Source organism: Pygocentrus nattereri, chromosome 12 (assembly GCF_015220715.1).
Source record: "Pygocentrus nattereri isolate fPygNat1 chromosome 12, fPygNat1.pri, whole genome shotgun sequence".
NCBI classification, from domain to species: Eukaryota; Metazoa; Chordata; class Actinopteri; order Characiformes; family Serrasalmidae; genus Pygocentrus; species Pygocentrus nattereri.
In genome coordinates, this window is record NC_051222.1 from 6,285,212 (window position 1) to 6,305,917 (window position 20,706).

A 20,706-nucleotide genomic window follows, 5' to 3' on the forward strand; every position below is an offset into this window, starting at 1 on the left:
TAGCTTTAAACATGCCAGCATGGGTGTCTATTAGCTGATGTTCTAGTGTTCTCCTCCAAGCGTGTTGAGCTGTCCAGTTTGAAAAGATGCAATGCCACTTCACATGCCTTATCCCAGCTCAAAAGCATCACGAGGTGGATAAGAACTATTTTTCATTGACAAGACTGAACTAAAAATATACATGTGTATACAAAAAAATGAATAAACACCCAAATAAATTGAGAGATTTGCTTCCTGAGGTGACCTGAGCAACTGGGCATTAAGTTAAACAATAATTTTATTTATTCTTTTCTTTCAACAAACAAAAGACTCAGCAGTGACAAGCAGCAAAAAGACCAGTTAAAAGAAAAAAGGTAAACAAAGAAATGGATGTAAACATTGTCACTCCAATACATTATCAAAAACGAAGTATTTGTTTGGGCTCTTGTACTGAAGCTTTACAGCAATGAAGCTGGACAACATTACACTCCTTTTAATGGATGTGAAACCCCAGAATCAACACTCAGTGTCTCAACTTTGCTGTAGAACTCAGCCTCTATTCCTGGCTAGCTCAAAATCAAAAATTCACAATTCATTTAATGAGTAAAAGTAAATACAGCACATGCAAGTAAAACATAGGTAATTAAAACATAAATAGATAAATATTGTCAACCAATTGTGTCTTGACAATCCATAAATTAGTGGATAATAGCATTTCTTTTGCCACAATATACACATACACTCTCACAGAGAGTAAATTCATTTACAGAGACAAAAGCATTGACTGTCACAATACCATACAACATTCTCCATTGGAGATCACCAGATGATTTGTTTTCTTATATAGATTACACATTGGCCCAAAACCCAGTCTCTCCATAATTGCTAGTGTTGCCACTTTGTTGTAATTCAACACCGTCGCAAATTCTTGGTATGACCCACCCTTAATATAAATTTGAAGTGAACAACTTTTGAATTTAGTTTACCCTTATTTATCAAACATCATTTACATTAAAGTCATGACCCATCAAGTGCAATCTCTGGCTTACATGAAAATTCAACTGTGGACAAGAGGTTCATTGTGGATTCAAACCATATATGAGTTAACTGTGTCAAGTATATAAAAGTTAACCAAAAATGTACTAAATTTCATATTGCAGAAATCATTATATGTACTATAATAGCAGTGGCCTGTTTGGAATCATGTGTTGGCCAACAGATCCACAGAAGCAAAAATCCAAGCAAAGATGTCTTTGAAAAATGCAAGAACTGATGTACCTTAGCATCAGTTGTCCGATGTTCTTAGCAACAGGTTGCAGTTTCATTATGTCTCATTTAGCAGGTTCATGGTTACATTTCTGTTAGTTCTGAAAGAACAAGTTCACAAATGAAGAAAATATGAATTCCATTCAGACTGATTCTGAAAAATGACAGGGAGATTAACAATATCCTTGGAATCGAGTGTTGAGGCACTTGGTTGGATTGGTACTCCATCTGTCAGGGACGTTGACAATTGCCGAAAACAATGAAAGTTAGGGTGTTCACAAGGTTGGGTTGTTCTATTTACAAGAATGGGAGAGAGAAAAAGGATGGACCATGAAGATGCTGGTTGAGGAATCAGGCTTTGAAAAACGTGTTGACCTGGATGTTACACTACAGTGTTTCTTTGCCGGTATGGTGGTGGTGGCAGAACTTGCCCTGGCTTCATGGATTTAGTCTCCGATAAGTACTCTGGGTCCTCGACAATAGTAGACCGGACACGGCCATTTTGCTTGAAGAGGCTCTGCTTGTACAGGCTTGTGTTGCAGCTTTGAGAGGAGTCTTGATGGTTGTTTTGGGATGCTTTGAGAGGAAGACTGTGTTGCCAGTACTCAGGGTTGTCAAAAGTCTTCCAGTACTTCTTGCTCACCATTATGGTTCCAGTAGGACCTGATTGTGATATGCTGCTTGAGTGGATGGGATGACCTGGGAGATTACTTTTACTGGTCATTACAGACTTTGCCATATGAACCTGCTGATCTGCAAGACCAGACTGGGCTTGTTGATTAAAGTGGAATATCTGACTTGGTGGAGAATGATGTCCAGATGTGCTAGGGTGATTGGTATGAATAGCTTGGTGGCCATTCTGACTCATGGGTCCACTTTGAGGTGGCTGAACAGGTGGAATTGCAAAATGAACATGTGCTCCTTGGCTGTGGTGATGGGATCTCCCTATTTGGGTGGTCAGGGGGACATGGCTGCTAGTAGTGCTGGTTGCTGTTGTTATCTGGAGTGGGGCAGGAACTCCATTTTTCTTCAGAGTGATTTGGTTCATATTGCCTTTACTGTGGAATGTGTTGAGGTAAAGCGGCTCATTAACGTACTGATCATCAACCTTGGGATGTCCATCAGGGGGGCTGTGGTAACCTGGGTTGTCCAGTGCATGAACCTCTCCATTTGTCCTTCGTGTGACAAAAGGATTCTCTTCAACAGGATTCAGATGACCTACAGAGATTATGGAAAAACGCATCTATTAGATTATTTACCTACTCTTGACAGTACATTCAGTTTCATGTTTTATCTATATATCAGTGTGATTTAAACTTTAGCCACAAGACATTAATGGACCATGTATTTATTAATTTTATTCTTGGTTAATGATACACCTGAGCCCTCCGTTGCTTTTTTCTGCAGCAAGTCCCAGAGTATTCTGGGAATAACCACATTGTGTAATGTTCCATGTTCCAGGTAATGCTAGCTTTTAGTTTTTAGGCTTGAATGACTCTAATCTAATGTAAAGGACATGCTGATTCAGTTTTAAAGGCTGTGCTGATTCAGTTGATATCAGTTAAAGCATTTACTTTTTACTGTATGGCTACATCAGACACACAGCTCCAGTGCAGAACTAAAGAAGCAAACTAGACACCAAACATGTCATGGCTGAGTTCATTTGGGGTTAGATGCAATTGTATATAATGCATTCCTGGGTAAGTCATTGCTTTAAGGGGAAACTGAGATAAGAACAGTGTGATCTCACAACCCAAGGATTTCTTTCTGAAGTACAACAGATCAGCAAGAACATTGTCTAGTTACCTGAGGAACTCTTGTCCTTCCGGGGAGCCACATAGTTGTCCTCATCAGTGCCCCTGCTCTGTGCTATCTGCCCCAGGAACACAGTAGGGTCAGCGCTGTAGCGCTGGCTGCTGCTATCCTCTACAAAGCCAACCCCAGGCTGTTTCTTCAGGCTTCCATTACAGTGCTTTTCCTCTTGGGGGGCAAGAGACACCCGTTGGGTTCCTGCTGGGATGGACGGGCAGCCAGTGGAGGCAGATGACACCCGGGAGCGGATCACTGAAACTTCATGTGGGCTAAAAACTCCATCATGATGCCGGCACTGACTCTGTTTAAAATAAATAAAGTTTTTTTTTTTTTTGTCACATTACAAATGTAACTTTTGCACAGGCCACACTATAGATACGATTCTTAAAGCAGCTTGTTCTTAATAAATTCCTACAACAATGTCAATGCAAGGAAAATGTCTGCATGGTCACTGAGGTAGGTGTAAACTAATAAGTAGGTATAATGCGGACAGCACAGTAAAAGTTATGACGTGTGATGGCTGTAAAACTATCCTGAATGTGATGCTAAAAAATGTCCTACTAAGGAACTGTACATGGCAGTGACTCCAGAATGGACTAACTAGATAAATAACATACTGTAATGTTTGACATTATTTTAAAAATAAATGTATAATTTTCTAACCGTTCAAACCATTTTGACAGACCAAGACACCAACAATGAAAATTAGCATATAGGGTTATTATTTTGTACCAGCTGCCCTTTACCCCATTCATCACTGGTCAGTTTCTGACTACGAGACTATAGTTGACCAGGTACTATTTGTGTGGTGGATGATTCTGACATGCTACTGTGCGTGGAGAAAGTACAACGGTGTTGGCAGAGTGTTTTCATGTCAAAGTCACTGGTTCTGAGTGATTAAGCACCCAAAACTGTATGGTCAACAGTGGTCCTATATTTAGAAACTGACCACTGATGAAGAGTTAGAGTGTAGTTAGTCTCGCAAGCCAGACATCTGCGTGTTATTAGAGAGTCTGGAGCATTTTGTAATTTAACTTGTCCAAGAACCGCCTTCTTTGACAGGAAGGGGCCGTACAATATGCAATAACCGACCGCAGACCACTCTGACCTATAGGAGAAGTCGTTTTTCAGAGCGGGGCTGCAAAAACTTTTGATTAACTTTTAAAGACGCAGACTTCTATTCAATCTAGCCACTATTTCAGACAGACTGTCAGAATGAAACAGATAGTTACGGCCAGCTTAACGATATCAGATGCTCAGTTTTCATTTATGTGTGGGCGAAGCTTCTGAGGCTGAGAATACAGAACATAGAACAGGGATGAGTAAGACAAACTGTGCATCAACAGACTGACTAGAGTCTCCAACTGTGCTCAGGCAAGGTGGAGCTTCATCTTCTAGCTGCTGAACATGTTTGATAGCTACATAACGAAAGTACAAGGCTTCGTACAGGCTTGGAGTCCGGTTGTGCTCTGGACAGGTAGGCGTGAGGTACCAGGTACTCCTCAGCGTCCATCAAGTCTCTCAGGTCATCCTCATCCAGAAGACTCTGGAAGAATTTACTGTGGTTTGGACTGGGCAGCTTCATGCAGTCGTCCCCCTGGGACAAACACAGCCCGATTACTCTCTGCCACCACAAAGAGCTAAGAGGACACAGCGGTTCATTTTTTATGCAGGGACATAACAATAAAGCCATTCATCATGTCTGTGTTTCTCTCTCACCTGGATGACGAGGTACCTCTGAGGGTCTCTGGCCATCCTGCTGAATTCGGCAGCGAGCTCTTTAAACCTGGGCCTACTGTCAGCATCGATCATCCAACCTTTAAAGGAGTGACATGATACTTCTCATCACCGCGATTTCAGCATGACAACATTTGAAAGGCTGCTTGGTGTGTTTTTCAACCTGGTTACTATTATAGCACGTACCAGTAATATTTTGTCCGTTCACATTATTCAAAACATTTGAGCAAAATTAAAAAAAATTGAGGGAGATCGTATGTTCAAATCCCACCGTAGCCACAGCCAAATAAAAAGCTGGTAAAGACTGATTCAGATTAAGTGACCCTTATGAGTCCCACAACAGGGGAAATTTCCCCTCCGCATTTGACCCATGCCTGCAATGAAACACATACACACTAGTGAACACACACACTATGTGGCAGTGAGAACACTTGCCCGGAGCGGTGGGCAGCCCTGTCTGCAGCAGCCGAGGAGCAGTTGGGGGTTCCGTGCCTTGCTCAAGGGCACGTCAGTCATGTACCGTCGGCTGAGGAGATCAAACCGCCAACCTTCCAGTCACAAGGCTGGCTCCCTAACCTCCAGCCCACGACTGCCCCCATTGGTGCATTATCACTGATATTTTTTGATACTGAAAATAAAGTGAGTCTTCAATACAGGCTGATATTGACTTGTAGCCACAGATCAAAATTGGTTCCATGCTGGAACGCCATGCCAGTGCAAAGAACAATACAGTTTCATTCGTCTCTGGATCAGTTTCAGCTGCTTAGCTGACATCCAGGGTCAGAATGTGACCCAAATTTCTGAACTGGTGACAGCGCTGCTGCACAAACCATTCACTCCCTGGCACACATTAGCTTGCTCCCACGGCGTAGTAGCATGATCTTCATTTCCCCGCAATTAATTTCCCCTCAAAGCTCACACTCCAACACTTTATCTAAATGAGCAGCAATTACTCAAGCACTTAGACTAGAATCTGTATTTAACTTCAGCTCCATCATGCGAGTGGGGTGTTGGCTTAAAAAAGGAATAAAATCAATTCACTTTGCAGTTAAACATGTAAGTAATACTAAATAGTGTGATATTCATCTTTTTTACATGCTTCAGTAGGATCTTTCTGTCATAGCAAAAAGAAAAAGAAGATTTATAAGCCTTACATTTACATTAGATTACACGCTCTTATCCAGAGCGACTTACAATTTGATCATTTTTTACACAGGTAGGCGAGGTGGTGTTAGGAGTCTTGCCCAAGGACTCTTATTGGTATAGTGTAGGGTGCTTACCCAGGTGGGGATTGAACCCCAGTCTACAGTGTAGAAGGCAGAGGTGTTACGCACTACACTAACCAACCACCGGTAATCATAAGCATGTGATTAATCTTCATATATATATATATATATATATATATATATATATATATATATATATATATATAAGCGGTGTAAACTTGATTTTTTCACAATATTAGCACAATTCTCACCACACAAAGTAAAAACGTCATCGGTCACACATTATAGTGAGTGTGTCTAATAACTGTGTATTTACGCATTAATAACATATGCAATAACCCTAACTATTGATGATTTAGTCAATGTTACAGATGGATGACAGCAGTACAGCCCATGTAATTACACATGTGTATCAACTTTAGTTTTGTGCATCTTCTACACAGGAACTTTGTGTAGTGATAATGTTACACTTTAAAAGAAGTGGACAGTTCCTGTGTAGTTTTAATACAGGTACTGTGTAATAAAGGAGTAGTAAAATACATCTGAAAGAAATAAAAACTGCCGTTCCAGTCTGATTTTTTAAATGTAATTACCTTATAATAACATAGAATAGGCTGTTACAACTATTAAGCTACACTTGTGTAGTTACATGAGACTGATGTTGATACCCGTATGTAATTACATAGGCTGTACTTCTGTAACAGTGGCTAAATCATTAGTAGTTACATTGTTATAGCATATATTGTTCACATGTAACTACACAGTCATAAGAGACCCTTCATGTAAAGTGGGACTGACTGTTTTGATTAAAAGAAAGTTATTCTAGAGAAGCTACCTGAGATGAATTGTTAGAAAATATTTAAAGGCACTATAAATACCTCACCAAAAAAGTAATCGAAGTGATGGATAGGTCGTATAAGGTTATGACCTACACTGTAGTAGTTTGCATGGCGTACTATTGCTGGGACCAATTATTGTTTTATCAATAATTACCAAAAATGCCTCTGAACTAGAATCCATCAGATTTCTCTAACCATTTTACTTCCATATCTAGTCTGTGCAAATCTCTTATGCGAAATTCCAGTCTTGATCTTGCTTTGTTCCCACCTACTTTTATGGATTTAATGCACCAAACATTCACATCGTTTTTTCATTTAACTCTGAGAATGTGGCAGGAAAATGCAGAGGAGGAAAGAGACGGACTCATTGAGAAGAAATGATGACAAAGTAGATCATGTTTCACTTGGTCTGTGCGACTATTTCAGACACAGGTTAACAGCCCATTCTGTTAAAAAGATCAACCAACAGCACAAGGAGGTCCACAGATTTAGGACAGACTCATCTTCTCTGGCCCAAAGAATCCAGTATAAACTCAATGTCACTGTAAAATGTTTGTGGTTTTGAAAATGAAGGAAAAAAAAATGTTTACTATTCATTTTGTACCAATTTTTCAAAATTGCTCGTTATCCCAGCCCTATTACCTAGTATGCTTACATAAAAAGCATGCAGAACAAAAGCAGATGTAAGTTTATGATAAAGATGTGATTTTTATATGATTGCTACTGTATTAACATGATCAATATTTTAGATGTTTAGTGTTTTTATTAAATAAATAAAAAAAACTCCACTCAACGAGCGAATTATGCTAAAATTTTTCATTAAAAAAAAAAAGTACTCTTTAATCAGAGATCGTGCGACTCACATTTGACCATAACCATATAGACGTCTATGGTGCACGTCGTGGGTTGAGCCAGACGTTCTCCTTTCTCCAGGATGTCTGGAATCTCACAGGTGGGAATTCCTTCATATGGCTTTCCTCCAAATGTCATCAACTCCCAGATGGTAACTCCTGCAAGAAGAACAGGATGAGAAGCTATACACAACCTGCACAACCAAACCAGCATGATATTTATATTTTAATCATTTTTTTCAAAAACTGAAATGTATTTATTCACATATTGAGGAGTATTAATGAATGAAATGGCAATTTAATGTAATACATTTACTTATTTTACATTATTTGTTGCCGTATTTTCAAATAGTCACAAAAGCCTGAACAGTTATTCTGTATGAAATACAAATAGATCACCATTTTGCTCACTTATCTGGTTAAGAACTAAATGACTTGGCAATTATATTCCTACTGAGTTTTAGGTTTGATTACAGCGATTAGGCCAATAATTTAGCTCTTTATATTATTAATAATATTTAGCTTCGTTAGTGAGGCTAACAACATCACTTTTTGGAATTTATAGTATATTTTAGTAGCAAAACAACAGCAAAGGCTCACCATAACTCCAGACGTCACTCTGGTGTGTAAACTTTCTGTAGTGAATGCACTCCAGTGCCATCCATTTGATGGGCATCTGCACAAGGGATGGAGAGCTTATGAATGCATTATCATTCAAATATCGACATATTACATATCAGTTAGTCCTATAAGATGCAACAGCTGTATCTGTCCACGGACCACTTGCTTTCCTCTACACTGCAACCATTTGTGGAGGAGCTACTTTTTCGGCAGAAGAATGTTAATATAAGCAAAACAAAAGCATTAAAACAGCCAACAAAATACTGTCCAATCAGATTTGGTTTTTAAGTGGATACTGCTAACTGACCTCTCCCATTGGTTAAGAACCCAGGAGCTGGACTGAAGGCCTTACATGATCGAATGATTATCAGTATAATTAGAAAGTGACAGTGGAACCTTAACATCCACTAGATTTCAGTTCATTCCTATGAAAAAACTGCTGCATACGAGATAAAATCTATGCTAAAGTATGTAAGCAGTTTCAACACAACATGGAAAGTCTTTTAAAAGCTTTCTAGCAAAATTAGCACTACTTTCTGGTTCTTGTTCTTGACATTTATGGCCCAAAAAGAAGGCCTAGCCCTAATAATTCCAGTTCGCCTGGCAACTTCGGGTTTGTGCTGGGGTGAGGTAGCCATATGTCCTGTCCCAGAGCCTGACCTTGCCTCCATCTGCATTGTATTCCTTTTCATTTGTGTCCAGCAGGCGTGCCAGGCCAAAGTCAGTGATCTTGATGTGGTTGGGAGATTTCACTAGAACATTGCGGGCAGCCAAATCCCTGTGGACCAGTCTCTTCTCCTCCAAGTACATCATCCCCTGGACAAAACAAAACAAGGCCTCATTCATTTTTAATAACCATGAATAAACAGCATCATTTTGAAGACCACTATCTACTTCTGGAATAAGTGAGGATGTATTCTAAAAGGAGTAAGGCCAACAAATTGCATCAAACCAAAAACCTTACTGTGACCAAATAGCACTTCTTTCACGTCTCTATATACGCTTTTAGAGAAAGAGGCACTGTACATGTACATTTTAGCCCTCCAAAGTACAAGCAATGCAAATATACCTTCAAAGATACTCTTAAAATTATCCTTAAGGCCCAATTATGCATATTTAATGAGTTTCAAAAATAAATCGTATTCACTTTATCACAAAAACAAAATAACAAGACAGGTTGCACGGAGTCAATGCAACCTAAAACAACTCCAACAAAATCTGGTACAATTATGTTCTCTAACTAAAAACACTGTAGGCTTGATGTCCGTGAGATTACAGTACCACCCCAGTGAAATTTTATTCCCCTTTTTTCTGAGTGTACCACTCAAATCCCACCCCCAACCCCCTCGCTCTATTCCCTCAAACTTATAAAGGCAGAAGCAGTGAAGTAGAAAAAACTATCATTCATTATAGCATCCCCAACTTATAACATTTCTCTGGCCTGTCCACACAGTGATGCTAGCTAGTGAGTGCCTCAGGGTTATGTCCTGGGCCATGTCACAAAGAGACAGTTTGTGTCTGTTTAAGTGTGTTAACATGACACCTATTCAGCATATGGATGTGTTGGGGATGTTCCCATCTGTCTGCCTTGTGAATTACAATCTATTTCTTTCCCCTCATGTTTGAGGCAGATCAGTGATAGGTTGTTACTTTGCAATCAGTTATAATGTGATTAGCTCAATGCATTTTGTAAAGGAGGCCAAAACTGATCATTTGAATTCTGAGGTTGAAGTTGGGTTTAGGTTTGCTGGGTTATAAAGGATTTGCAAGAAAGACAAATAGTATTAGTTCACACATCACCCTACAGCGTGACTTCCATTCTGATTATCGTTGATGGCAGAAGAAAACCTCGTAACTCCAAAATGGTAACTTTACAGGAGAAGGAAAAAACCTACTTTACTTGTAATGTAAGTCAATGGAACCAGATTTTTTTAAAGTCATTTTAGGCCGTTTGTTTTGGTTCATTCATCAAGAAATGTATCCAAACACAGTATAAAGGGCAATAGCTCAGAGACCATGACTGTCCATCCAAAAATAAAGGCAGCATGGTGCTTCTTTTATATAGTGATAGACAACACAGTAGCACATAGAAAGACCCGATTCCACATGCGTATCCATTCTGCTATGACAAACGTGGATATGCATGAACCCCAACTAAGTCAAAGTGGACAATGATCTGAATGGTAAGGGTTATGATAGGATTAAACACAGTCATGCAGACGATCATAGAAGTCGAATTCAGAACCATAAGCCACACAGGGGAACCATTTAACCCATCGATGAAGTGAAACTATGGGGGCAGTGAGCAGCCCTATCCACAGCACCTGGGGAGCAGTTGGGGGTTAGGTGCCTTGCTCAAGGGCACCTCACTCATGTTCTGTCAGCTGAGGGGATTGAACTGACAACCTTCCAGCCACAAGGCCAGTTCCCTAACCTCCAGCCCAGGACTGCCCCAAACATGACTACCCTACAAAGACAGTAATACATATGCTTGCATGCTTTGGAATATGCATAAATATGACACCAGAATTGCAAATCAAACAAAGAAGCTGCTGATGTTATGGGGACAATGGACTGACCATCCCTGAGCCCAGACCTCAACATCACTGAATGTGTATGGATTACTTGGAATGTGGGAAGCAGAAAATGCTAAACCAGCTTCTAAGACTGAACTTTGGAGATGTCCCTGCAGATTTCTTTCAAAACCTGAAAGCAAGTCACCTGTAAACAACAGCAGCTGTACTGAATGTGGTTGAGGCTTCTGAAAAATGAAGAACTTGTACTTAACGGCCGCTTTGACTGGATTAAACGAAGGGCGGCCTTTGACTTTATCCATTCATGGAAAAAAGAAAAAGCATTACACAAATGTGCACATGTTCGCTACCAATTTATCCCTGTAGACTTGTAACATTCCTAAAGGTTTATCTTTAAACACCATCACCCAGGAAAATGCAGATGAATCTCCATGTGTGTCTCCATGCAAGTGGAGAAGCCTGTTTATATCTGCGTTGGTGTCATCACGCTGCTCCAGAACACAGTCTATTATCATAATCATCATCATCACTACCATCGTAATCATCAGTGGGGGTGAAAAAGGGTGGAGTGCGGAGTAAATGAACACAGACATATCAAACTTTTATCATTAGGGTGGTGCTGCTGTGCAATTTTCAAGGCAATTAAGCACTGAAGAAATTGATGTCTTGGCTGGGGTGTTCATTATGTACGAACAAAGACCTGAACGGTGGGCCGGAGAGAATCGAGAATGAATGGGCGCGGTTCGGAAAATCTCATTTTCATTTGGAGCGCAGTGATCTATATCTGGGGCAAAAAAGGGAAGAAGTAGAAGGTAGAAAACTTTCCTCTGAATGTTGTCCCGATTCAAATCAGTCAGTCCGGTCCAGGTTTGTGTAAAGATTTTAACGGTGGGTGGAGGACAGACGCCGGGGGGCAGGGGCTGAAGGCGGAGAGCTCTTTTTTATTGTTTGAAAACAGAACGCTCGGCTTTCCAGCCTACAAAATACGGCCCGGCTCGCGGGGACTTTTCAGGCCTTTTTCTCTTCCGCTCGTTTAGCTCCACTCAGTCGGCTCGGTTCGGCCCGGTTCTGCTCTCGCGCCTTCCCTGGTCTCCTTCTCTCTTGGGGCTCTGCTGCCTACTGAAGGAAGAGATGACTATAAGTAGGCTGGCAGAAACAAGGCACAGGTGAGCATCATCAGCTTAGCCTGCTGGTTCAGCTGGACCGGCTTCTCCATCCCGCCTTCGACGCTCGGCCACGCCCCCTTCTCCACAGTTTGTTAGTTTTTCATGTTTCATTCGTTTATAGAATTCTGAACAAAGCTGTGATGGTAGGTATTTGACGAGGGTGCACAGTTCAAAGTGCATCTGTCTGAATTAATTATAAACGAATTTCAATATGAACTAAAAACTATAGATGAAAAAATGATTTCCTTCACGCTTTGACTTAAAACGGCCTGAGGATGATAATTAAGATAATTAAGTTGTGACAATCAAGTGATGAAAACAACTGACAGGCGTGAGCACAACATTATTAAGTTGTGGCCACAAGAGAGGAACAGGAATGAAATAACTCACATAAACAACTTAGAAAAGCATGGAAATTACATAATTAAGTTGTGGCCAAGACTTAATACGGCATAAGAATGAGATAATTAAGTTGTGTCAATGACTTGGTAAGACATGAGAGCATGCTAATTAAATAATGGCCACAATTTAGTAAGGCATGGGAATGAGATCTACGCTGTGGCCATGAGTTCACAATGCATGGGAATGATGCAATTAAGTTGAAGCCACGACTTAGTAAGAAATAGGAATAAGATAATTAAGTTGGGACCACAACTGATTGAGACATGAGAATGAGAATTAAGTTGATGCCAGAACTGCATAATGCATGGGAATGATACAATAAGTTGTGGCCACGACTTGAGGATGAGATCATTAAGATGTGGCAATTAATTGCTCATGAAAGTGAACAAGATAAGTTGCAACAATCAAGTGATGACCACAACTTAGAAAGGCGCGAGCACAAAATAATCAAGTTGTGCCCACGACTTAGAGGCACAGGAGTGAAATAATTAAGTCGTGGCAACAACCTGGCTGATTGACTACATTCAGAACAGGGGAAAAATGTGTAAATTAGATTTTTAAAAACGTTTTAACTTTGAAACTGAGATCACTGTAACCGTTCAGGATGGCAGTATGGGAAACGTAGTCCTTAGCAATGGAAATCTCTCTGTGCCACACAGCGGCCCAGACAGGCCATCTATTCTCCCTAATAGGTAAGAATCATTGCTGCTTGAAGGTACTTACGCGACGGCGGGGGGAATGTGAATAAGTATAAGGGCCGAGACGAAAGCTGAGTCAAGCAGATTGTGCTGGAGCGCGTTTAGGCCCGAACCTTTCCGGCGCCCCGGACAAATGTGCGAATTAATCAATAGAACAGACGGCTGGGGGAGAGAGGGAGACACCGGTTCATCCATCATCTCTCGCCGCTGGAGCCGCTGTTCCACATGGAAGCTCCGCATAGCACACACACACACACACACACACACACACACACACACACACACACACACACACACACACACACACACACACACACACACACACAATGCAGGCCATGGACCGCTAGTCTTGGAGGACAACAGTCTCAATTTCTGGATGATTCCACTCCAGCTTACCCTGCCTGGAAATGACTGATGCATTTTCTGCCACACAGCGCCTGAAACAGGAACGTATGTGTGTGTGCGGGATATGCATTTAGCCCTTTGTGGGGACCAGATGCCCCTAAGTCAACAGAAACATGAACTTGTTGACATTGAAGGTACATTTAGCCGCTCTAAATGCGAAAAGGTGCAGTTTTTAGAATAAAAAGCCAAAGATTAGCTTTTGGTTTGGGTTTTGTCCATTTTGCTGAATGATTCACACAAACAAGTTGGACGTTTGTGCAGAAATACATGAGTGACTGAAAAAAAAAAGGTTATAGTCATTGATACGCCCCTTCAGCTGTAACTTATAGCCACCTTACTTAAACACCAGTGATTCATGGTAAAGAACTGTGATCTGTTTTAAATGGTATCAGCAAGTCAGGCAACTACAGGGAGATTCACTCGAAAGAGGCCCCCGAATATTGTTGTAACTCCTGTTAGGGTGAAGCAATCTAGACCAAAAAAATGCTCTACATATCTTGATGTATGTGGAATCAATTGCATTATATGTGATGCTGGATCTCTGTTTTCTGCCAGACACTTGAAAGTTTACGGTGGATCTGCACCCAGAAGTTTCAAATGGAGGTTGAACATCGCGACAGCTGTCCAGCATCCACCTTATCGTTGGGGCATCATGGCATTGCTTGTTCGAAGCTCCATATACTGAGGAGCTCATTGCACGATGTTTTGTTCATATTGCTTCATCCTAGAGAGAGTTATTATAGAATATTCAGGGCCTCTTTCAAGTGAATCTCCCTGTACTTACTTATATATTTATTAGACTTTTTTGCCATATGGCCTTCTTGCTGACCCCAGAGAGAGCAAGGACAAGTACACTGCACTGGACTGTTGGAAGGGATGGCCTTGGATGGCACCTGGGATCAAATCTGATCTGCGTTTACATGTTGCCATTGAAAAAAAGTCCTTTCCAACCTGCCATTTCAGTTCTTCATGTAAACTGGTCAAAGGCAGGAGATCTGGTTTATTCTACTGCCACTGTTGATGGGCTTTATCATTTTTAGCACATTTGGTAAATGAAGGGGGGGACAGTTAAGAAAAAAAAATGTCTCTGTTCAATTAGCCCAATCTCACATAGACAACATGCAACTACAAAAAAAAGTAAAGTAAATTTAGTCCAAGAAACCAAAACCACTTCTATCACCCCAAAAGCAAATTAGTCACAATTGTTCATCGCGATTATGAAGCCTTAGGAACAGAATGTTCTCGTCTATATTTAGATTGAGTGGACAGGAATAGGGAACTCTGGCTGGAATCTGTTTCACTAGTTTAGAAACATGAGTGAACAAAAGAGGCTAACATTCTCCAAAGAGTGCTGACCTTCTTAATAGCCAGTGGGCAATGATGAAGACGTTTAGAACAACTGGAGCCGTAGTGAACCTGCCCGGAAGAGAATGTCTGCTTCATTTTATCTCCACTTACAGCGAGGAGGACGGTTAGAGAGACAAATTTACTCCACGGATCTCCAGGCTCAAAAAACACACACTTGGTCAGTGGCAACAAACTATTTGGAAGGCCTGCCAGAAGAAAGCCACTTCTTTCATCTAACCATGACCTTTTTACCCATGTTATTGTGCCAATAATTATGCAGCTGACTGTCCATATACACAGTATATACACACATACAGTATATAACTCAAACAGTCCAACACAACAGGCAGAGACGTGTATTTAGTACTACGGGAATATATACTGTACAATAATTGCATGGCTCTTTCAAAAAAGAAAAACAAACACTTGTTTACTCCTCTTCTTTCAACAGTATGGACCACAGCCAATACACTTCCAATGGACGAATGGCGGGACTCTCCTGAGTGCCACAGTGAGTGTATTTAAAACAGATTACTTCTGGGGCCTGGGTGGGCGATCAATAGAGATGCTGATTACAATAAGCCTCTGGGTACCTGAACAGCATAATATTTATCCCCTGCGTCTTCTTTAGAGAGAATTTAAAACGTATTACGCGTTCATCCCATAAATACAGCCTCCTTTAGGAATAAAGCTACAATAACGGGGAAGATGTGAAGCGAGTTCGGGAGTGAGTTAGAGCTTCACAGCTACGTACAGCATGCATAACAATGAACGTCAGTGTCTGATCATGGCTGTTTATTTGTACGGCTTAAACGAGATTATTGTAATATTTTAACTCATTGTAATATTTGTACTCACAGAGTACAAGAGCACCAACAACAAAACAATAAACAAAAACAATAGTAATCACACTAATAATGATAAAACTGTAAAGAAAAAATATTGCTAAATGTTAGAACATAAGGTACATAAATTATAGACACAAATGAATAAACAGATAAAAAATAAATAAATAATGTGAAAGTGATATTCCAATGATACATGCTTCCGTTGACACACATCTTGCTGTTCTATGTACTCTATTATGCGTGTTTAAGTTTTAATAATACCTTTCAAAGAAAAAACATGTTCTTTTACACAAATACACAAATAAATAAGTGTAAGTTTTATCACTGTTTTATATAGAAATAGATCAACAGACACTAAAACTAACTTAAGTGATACTTTTTTTAATCCCACAACCGGGGAACTTCCACCTCCTTTCGCGGACTCGGTGCATCGCGGGTTTTCAAAAATTATTAATGGAAAAAATATGTCGCGGATTTTCGCTAATTCGCGGGTTTTCTGCGGAACTCGATCTGTGGAATATATATATATTTGATTAATTTTTACATGAAAAAAATCCCAAAATGTATAAAAATATCTTAAAAATAATCATTCTAACAATAAAGGGATGTTATAAATCATAAAATATTACGATTTGCAGTAAATAGTGCATATTTACTCAGTGGATGAATACACACCGAAAACGAACATCGCTACTTCGTGGATTTTGGTTTATCGCAGGTGGTCCTGGAACGTAATACCCGCAATAAACGAGGGAGCACTCATTTAGTGTTTCACTGAAACACTAAAACATCCACAATAAAGCTCATTACAGGCTTCAGATGTCAGAGTTTAAACTATCAGTGTTTCACTCAATGTGGGAAAGTCAATGTTCACCACTGTTAATGTTCACCACCGTTAGCCTGGCATTCACTTAACACTGTATATCCAATAGAATTATATCAGAAATTAGCATTACTGTACTGTAGCGTAGCGACGTTACAGAGTGAAGGTTTCTAGTGCTTGGCATTAGAATGAATTATAACATGTTATAAATGTATTTATATATGCTTACAAACACGACATTCCACGAAATTACCACTGCTGTTTCTGCATTCTCTTAACTTTCACATAAAAGTAGCCCAAATCAGAAGTTGCTTAGCGTAACAGATGCTTTGCATGCATCATGGGTCCAGGCAGTCGTAGTAAAACACCAACCCAGCTGAGGGGGATATTATGCTAACGTTCTTTGGTCGGCGTGTATTATGCTTCTTTTGTTATGCTTGAATTAATAGAGGCTAAAGAGGTGGGTCCTCTGTGCCCCATTACAATGCTTCCTCACCTCTGGCTTGGGAGAAACGAGGATTAGCCTCACAAGATGGTCGGGGCTAATTAGAGAGAGAAAAGAAGCAGCAGAAAGACGGCGGAGGAGCATTTAGGGGCACAGGGCATGGTACACTGCGCAAAATGAAAGGCGAGGGTGTGAGAGGGAGCACGAATCGAGTGGCAAGCAGCAATGCCTGCAATAGCTGTGCTAAAAAGACATAAGAGAAACATGACATGGTGATTCTAAGGCTTTCATCTATCGCAGCTGCCAAAGATCATTAAATTAAGACTCAAGGCATGGAGAGAGAGAGGATGACAAACAGAGAGCGATGCCACATGCTGTGTGCTAAATACATATCGCTTTCAGCTGTCAATACACAGACCAAAGATCATTGTGATATAAAACAAACAGAAGAAACCCGTGTTTCCAGGAATCAAGTCTCAATAGCAAATATGGAGCATGGATCAAGTTTCAAATCAGGCACTGGGTTGGTCAAACAATTACATAGGCTGACTGTGATTAATCTCGTTGGTTTGTGCAGTTAATTGCAACTGTATTTTTGCTCAAATTTGACCCAAAAGAGAGATTTTTATAGCTACACTACATGGCCAACAGTATGTGGAAACTTGACCACCACGCCTCTATAAGCTTGTTGGACATTCTATTCCAAAACTGTAGGCATTAATGGAGTTGCCATCTCTTGGTCCTTGTCCTTTTGTATAAACCAGCCTCTTTTCAATTTTGCTTTCCTGACAGTTACCAGATGGTTTAGTGGAATCCAAAGCATAATAGATCCACCCAGTGGGGGGTTAAGTGCCTTTCCAAGGGCACAACCAGGCATAGCCAGTAAGTCCTGGGATTTGAATCTGAATCTAAATTTGACTTTCGACTGCATGACTTTAGATTTTGACAGTTATGTGATGAAAGTCAAGTTGACAATGAGAAACTGCTGATGATGTCATGAATTAACTACAGAAAAAGGAAATGCTGTTGGCGAACCCAAAGTAGTAGAGGGTGATGTGCCCTTTCCAACCAACACTGGATTGAATTGCTAGCCTTCAGGGAACCAGAGATACAGAGCCTGGAATCTCACAAATGTGAATCCGACATTCGATATCTGATTTTGAAACGCTGTAGATCGTCAGAGGAATGTTCTAACAAACCAAAGATACAGACCCCAAAATTACCAGACTCTTCATCTTTTGTCTTCTCTGAGGTGTCCATGTTCATATCATTATCAAGTGACATGCAACAAGTCGATATCAGGCTTAAAGTGTCGTCACTGAGCAGTAAACTCCACAAGGCGACTACTCTGTTCAACCCCTTGTCCTTTGCTGTTATATGGGGGTTTTGCTTTGCCTTTCCAGCCAGTATACAATCTATCTAAGAGGTCTTCCAGATCTTCCCCTGACTTCCAGAGTTTCTCTTAACTGGCATTTTAACAATCTTTCAGACTGTGGAAACTGAGGGCTGCACTTTGATATCTTTTTACAGCCTTCTCCTGCTTCAAGGCATCAGTCAGCTTCAGTTTCAGATCTTCAGACAACTTCTTGTGTAGGAGCACAAGGTTTGAAGGTTAAGAGAATTTATTACACTTTGGAATTTTCATCAGCTAACAATTTCTAATTGACTGGTAGGAAGACATAATCTGTTGCATGTCTCAGCGTGTATAGTACAACATAGAAGTACTCTATTAGAGACACTGGGTATCACTCCAATGCTCCAATGCAAAGTTTTGTTAACCATTGTCAAAGAATTTCATATCAAACAGGTCAGGCTAAGCTGCCATTTTGTAGTATAATCTAATATTATATTTCTATATATTTTTTAAATTATCACAGGTTAATTATCACGTGAGGTTAGATGGGGCATATCTATAATACCAAACCAAGAAAACAGGGAAAAATGAAAGTTGCTGTAAACTTTCTGAGACTAAAGACTGCTTACTATTACAATAAAATGAACAAGTTAAAAAGGATAAGAAATATGAGCAACTCTCTGCAAAGAAAGAAACACAAATATGGAAGCCACAACACTGAGAACTCCTACCTTATAGTTTCATCATGTTGGTGTAGAGTAAGAGACTGCAGCTCACCTACTGATGCATAATTTGCTTCAGCAGTCCTCTAGCCTGGGGCTTCTAAAGCTGATCTTCAGGGACCCCAGACAGCGCACATTGTTGCTTGATCTCAACTCCCAAAACATAGGGATAGAACATATATATATATATATATATATATATATATATATATATATATATATATATATATATATATATATATATATACTGCTGTTGTCAGAAGAAAACCTTGTATCTCCAAAATGTTAACTTTTCAGGAGAAGGAAAAACCTACTTTACTTACAGAGTAAACCAATGGAACCAGACTTTTTTTTCCAAGTCGTTTTGGGTTGTTCCTTTCGGTCCATTCTTCATTAAATTTAGACACAATATAAAGGGCAACAGGCATTTTCAAACTCTGTCAAAAACTGAAAAACGACAAAAATGGAGATACAAGGTTTTCTTCTGACAGCAGCGATATATGGATGCCTTGGGACCAGTTTGAGAACCACTTCTCTAATCCTTTATTAACAGCCAGAATCACCCAAACAATATCTCAACAATGGTCCTATGGTCAGAAATTGGCCAATGATAAATGGGGTAGAGGGTGGGGAACAGAGTGGGAGCACCTATAATGTCTCTTGAGCTACAGTTTCATTGACAGAGGTTGTTTCCTAGAGCACCCCTGAATAAACACTCCAGAACGTGGTGATCACTACTTTGCAGGATAAGACCTGTAGTATTTCTTAGAACAGTCAGTTTTAACTCATTGAATGGAAATGTATTGGTATGATACTATCACACACACACACACACGCACACACACACACACACACACACACACACACCCACAAACACACACACACATTTTCTAAGCCGCTTCCTCCCTCAGGGTTGTGGGGGTGATACTACCAATGCCTCCCAAATATGTGAGAAAGATCTTCACAGCTATTTCAGTACTGACTAATTTTAGCAGCTTTACGTCTCAAAGTCAAAAGTTATAAGCCTTAATATTGAGTGATAAAGTTTACTATGTCCAATCGGTCTGATTGCATGTCTTTGGACTGTGCGAGGAAACTGGAGAACCCCCACACAGACACAGGGAGAACATGCAAACTCCACACAGAGAGGACCGTGGTCACCCGGGCGGGGACTCGAACCCAGGCCCTCCTTGCCATGAGGCGACAGCGCTACCCACCACGCCGAGACGGACGTATAAATGATTAGATTACGCCCAATGTTTCTTTGAGAGCTTTAGAGTTAAGCACATCCACCTTTTGACACATCTGCCCACATCTAAATTAGAGGCATACTCTATCCAGTTCTCTCCTATTCTCCCCAAACCTCTCTTCGCAGAATCCTCTGAAATGTCACCGTCCATTTAATTAAGTGCTACCTTTTGCAGAATTTACATGAGCAAATGTCAACAATCCCACTTGCCTCGGTGACGGATTTCCAAACTAAACACAGCTTTTGAAGAGAAAAGTAAAAATAAATAATAATAAATAAATAAATCTTATTCTATCAGTAATGGAGCTTTTCCAGTTAATTTGGCGGAACATTTTTATAGCGTTTTAAAGCTCCATCACAAACAGGTGCTGCTTTCTTTAGT

At 40.3% G+C, this 20,706-nt stretch overlaps 1 protein-coding gene across 2 annotated transcripts in view; it reads right to left on the minus strand.

The window, feature by feature from the left end:
- Positions 1-264: 264 nt before the first annotated feature.
- The window catches only part of LOC108441681 (receptor tyrosine-protein kinase erbB-4-like), a 249,159-nt gene continuing 228,717 nt past the window's right edge, over positions 265-20,706 (minus strand). For both annotated transcript variants that reach the window (XM_017721334.2, XM_037543609.1), the window contains exons 21-27: positions 8,992-9,147; positions 8,311-8,386; positions 7,723-7,869; positions 4,777-4,874; positions 4,505-4,654; positions 3,052-3,358; positions 265-2,463 (exon numbers count right to left, since the gene is read on the minus strand). In XM_017721334.2, coding sequence (XP_017576823.1) covers positions 1,628-2,463; positions 3,052-3,358; positions 4,505-4,654; positions 4,777-4,874; positions 7,723-7,869; positions 8,311-8,386; positions 8,992-9,147 — 1,770 coding nt within the window. In that variant the 3' untranslated portion in view covers positions 265-1,627. The remainder of the gene's footprint in view (positions 2,464-3,051; positions 3,359-4,504; positions 4,655-4,776; positions 4,875-7,722; positions 7,870-8,310; positions 8,387-8,991; positions 9,148-20,706) is intronic.